This window comes from Lactuca sativa, chromosome 4, assembly GCF_002870075.4.
Source record: "Lactuca sativa cultivar Salinas chromosome 4, Lsat_Salinas_v11, whole genome shotgun sequence".
In the NCBI taxonomy this organism is placed as follows: domain Eukaryota; kingdom Viridiplantae; phylum Streptophyta; class Magnoliopsida; order Asterales; family Asteraceae; genus Lactuca; species Lactuca sativa.
In genome coordinates, this window is record NC_056626.2 from 128,286,145 (window position 1) to 128,289,267 (window position 3,123).

The 3,123-nt window shown below is 34.4% G+C and overlaps 1 protein-coding gene across 2 annotated transcripts; it reads left to right on the forward strand.

The window, feature by feature from the left end:
* Positions 1-488: 488 nt before the first annotated feature.
* On the forward strand, positions 489-2,742 carry LOC111911802 (probable apyrase 7). 2 transcript variants are annotated; one of them, XM_023907546.3, is made up of 3 exons: positions 489-1,993; positions 2,079-2,213; positions 2,328-2,742. In XM_023907546.3, the coding sequence occupies exons 1-3, from the start codon at positions 970-972 to the stop codon at positions 2,630-2,632; spliced, it is 1,464 nt and encodes a 487-aa protein (XP_023763314.1). In that variant the 5' UTR covers positions 489-969; the 3' UTR covers positions 2,633-2,742. The 2 variants fall into 2 exon arrangements, with proteins under 2 accessions (XP_023763314.1, XP_023763313.1); XM_023907545.3 differs by having other exon boundaries at positions 2,079-2,742.
* Positions 2,743-3,123: the final 381 nt, after the last annotated feature.

Consider the following 3,123-nt stretch of genomic DNA (forward strand, 5'->3'; position numbering starts at 1 on the left):
TCTAAAAAAATATTTTATAAAAATTTAAAAATAATTAATTGTTTTTGTTAGACTTTTTCACGCGCTACAAATAAATGATAAACTATTTTTTTAAGTTGTTAGGTTTGACAAACTAAAAAATAGTTTATAAGCTAATTAAAAAAAAGTTACTTAAATTAATTTTTAAGTTGTCATGTTTGTCAAACAAAAAATAGCTTATATTCTAAGTTAAAAAAAAACCTAGTTAAACAGTTTTTTCAGATTTTTTTTTTCAAATATATCTTTATCTAACTATCAAAAACATATTCTTCTTAAATGTTTTTTCATATCATTTTATATTTTTCAGTTATATTAGCCTTAAAAACGATTAGTTTAGTTAATGAGTGTGGTCGGCAAAACTAGTTAATAACGGTTAGTGGGTAGCTTTTGATTTTGGAGTTTTTTGTGGAAAAAGTTTGATTGTCGCCGAACGATGTTTTTTCTTTTTAACTAGTTTAGATTTTTTTTTTTTTTTTTTTTTTTTTTTTTTAAGCTAGAAACTCCTATAAAAGTTTTTTTTTCCTAAGATGCCCAATATCTCATAATTAATTAATTTCACCCTTCGCAATTTATTTTCTTTTAAACAAATGAAGGCCGTAACTACGCCGTAGTTCTGGCCGTCGATCCTCGTGGCAGCCACCCAGCCGGTTTTCTGGTACCACACGGATCTGAACAACACAAAGGGAGTGATCGCCGTTGCGGAGGCTATACTTTTCTCCACTACTCAACTCCGGAGTTTAACATCACAAGCCGGTGATTTGATCATTCACGAACACAAAGGTATGTGTGTGATTCACACTCACAGATCGATAGAATATCGCAATCCGCTGTTCTACAAGTCTATTCAGCCATCCAAAAGTGAGATCACATCATCACCGGATCACGTAACAATCCCGGAGTTACTGTGAGTCCCCCTCGTAAGTCCCTTCAATTACTTTTTTTTTTCTTCAAATGGAACCTAAATCCCCTTCAAAAGCCAAGCTTCCAATTCTGGGATTTTTTCATCATTTTAGAGTATTAAAATCCGGCATCGTCATTGTAGTAGTAGTACTTCTACTGTTGATATTAATTGGGTATTATTACCTTATTCGTAATCCGCGATTTCCCACATATTTCACTGTTGTAATCGACTGTGGAAGCAGTGGAACTAGAGTAAATATATACGAGTGGATGTGGATGTCTAATCGGAATCCAGAATTACCGATTTTACTTCATTCTTTTCCTGATAATTCAACAAAAAACCATGATCGGAAACACGGTTGTGCATACCATTGTATGCAAACCGAGCCTGGTTTAGATCAATTTGTCGGAAATTCTTCTGGCGTAAGGGCATCTTTGGAGCCATTAATTCGTAGAGCTGAAAAATGGGTACCTTATGAAAGACATATAGCTACTCCAATCTTTGTATTAGCTACAGCCGGATTAAGAAGATTAGGTGAAAATATGGCTAGTAGGGTTTTGGATGATGTTGAAGGTGTAGTCAGGTCACATAAGTTTAATTACAGAAAAGATTGGATTAGGGTTTTGAGTGGGAGAGAAGAAGCTTATTATGGTTGGATTGCTTTAAACTATCACATGGGTGTTTTCAAAAATTCATCAAGCTTGCCCACATTAGGGCTTCTTGATCTTGGAGGTTCTTCATTGCAGGTAGCAACAGAAATCAAAGAGCCAACTGCTGGTGTTTTTAGATCAAATATTGGTTCTTTTGAAATATTCGCGGATTCATTACCCGATTTTGGGTTAAACGAAGCTTTTGATAGAACTGTGGTAATGCTAAGTCATTCTCATTCACGAAAGGGCGATTTGGGAATTTATGAGATTGGTCATCCTTGTCTTGGTGATGGATTTATGCAAAACTACACTTGCCATGGATGCATGGAAAACAAGATTTCTTCATTGCATTTATTTGGAGAACCAAATTGGGAAAAGTGCAAAGAGCTAGCAAGAGCTGCAGCCATTAATTCAAAGCTAAATCGTGAGTTCCCTGTTCATATCTTTGTGTATTATCGTCATTCAACATTTTCATTTTCTTATGAATCTCACGAAAAGTTTGACTTTAGGTGAAAAGATGGTGAGTTTGATTGGAGGGAGTCACTCTGTTGCACGTTTCCATGCGTTATCTGGATTCTTTGCTGTTTACAATCTGTTAAACTTAAATGCAGAAGAAGCAAATGTGTCAAATATTTGGGAGAAAGGTGAGAAACTATGTTCAAGATCGTTGACTGGTTTGACTTTGACCAACATGGGGATAAATCAAAATCAAAAGTATGCTGATTTTCTGTGTTTTCGGGTTCCTTATATGGTTTCAGTTATTGAAAATGTGGTTTGTGTTGGTGATAAAGATATTATATTTGGGCCTGGGGATGTTTCTTGGACCTTAGGAGCTGCATTGGTTGAAGGGAAAGATTTATGGGGTATCGACACTTCAAAAGCAAAGAGTATAAGTATTTTTTCTTATTTTAGATTTAAGAGGCTGATATTCTCACCTTATTTTGTGTTTTTTATTCTTGTAATCCTTTTATTTGTTGTTTATCGTAGCCAGATTAAGCTTCCTATGTTAGGAAGGAAGCCAAGGCAACATTATTCATTTGGCCCAAAACGTCGCCCTGTATAAGAAGGGCCAGATGATTCATTTTACCAATTACAGTTTAAATACTCATTTTTTGTAGAAATGTTGAACATCATTAATCTTCAATCTAATTACTTCTTCATCTTTTACTTCAATGGGATAATGTCACTGAGGTCCTACCATTTTTTTAGTCAGGCGGGGGTATACACATAGGATCCCAATGTACTTAATATGTGCTTACATGGCATTAAAATCGACTATATAGTCAGTTTGCTGAGCTATGGCTCTTTCAAAAAAAAAAATCGACTATAGTGTGCTAAGGGTTCAATATAACAAGTAAAAACCGAGTTTAAGCCTCTAGAAAGCCAAAAATAAAAGATTAAGGGACTTTTAAATCAAACATAAAAGTCTGTAGGGCCTCAATCAATCGATTAATTTTCATTTTAATTACTTATTGATCAATGGATTTTGTATTATAGTATGATAAATATGACCGAAAACACTACAAAGTAGTGCACAAAGAAATATCGTAGGAT

Coding starts and splice junctions, on each gene's coding strand:
- LOC111911802 (XM_023907545.3), top strand. CDS start 970: ATGGAACCTAAATCCCCTTCAAAAGCCAAGCTTCCAATTCTGGGATTT. Junction 1,994..2,078: donor CATTAATTCAAAGCTAAATC/GTGAGTTCCCTG, acceptor GTTTGACTTTAG/GTGAAAAGATGGTGAGTTTG.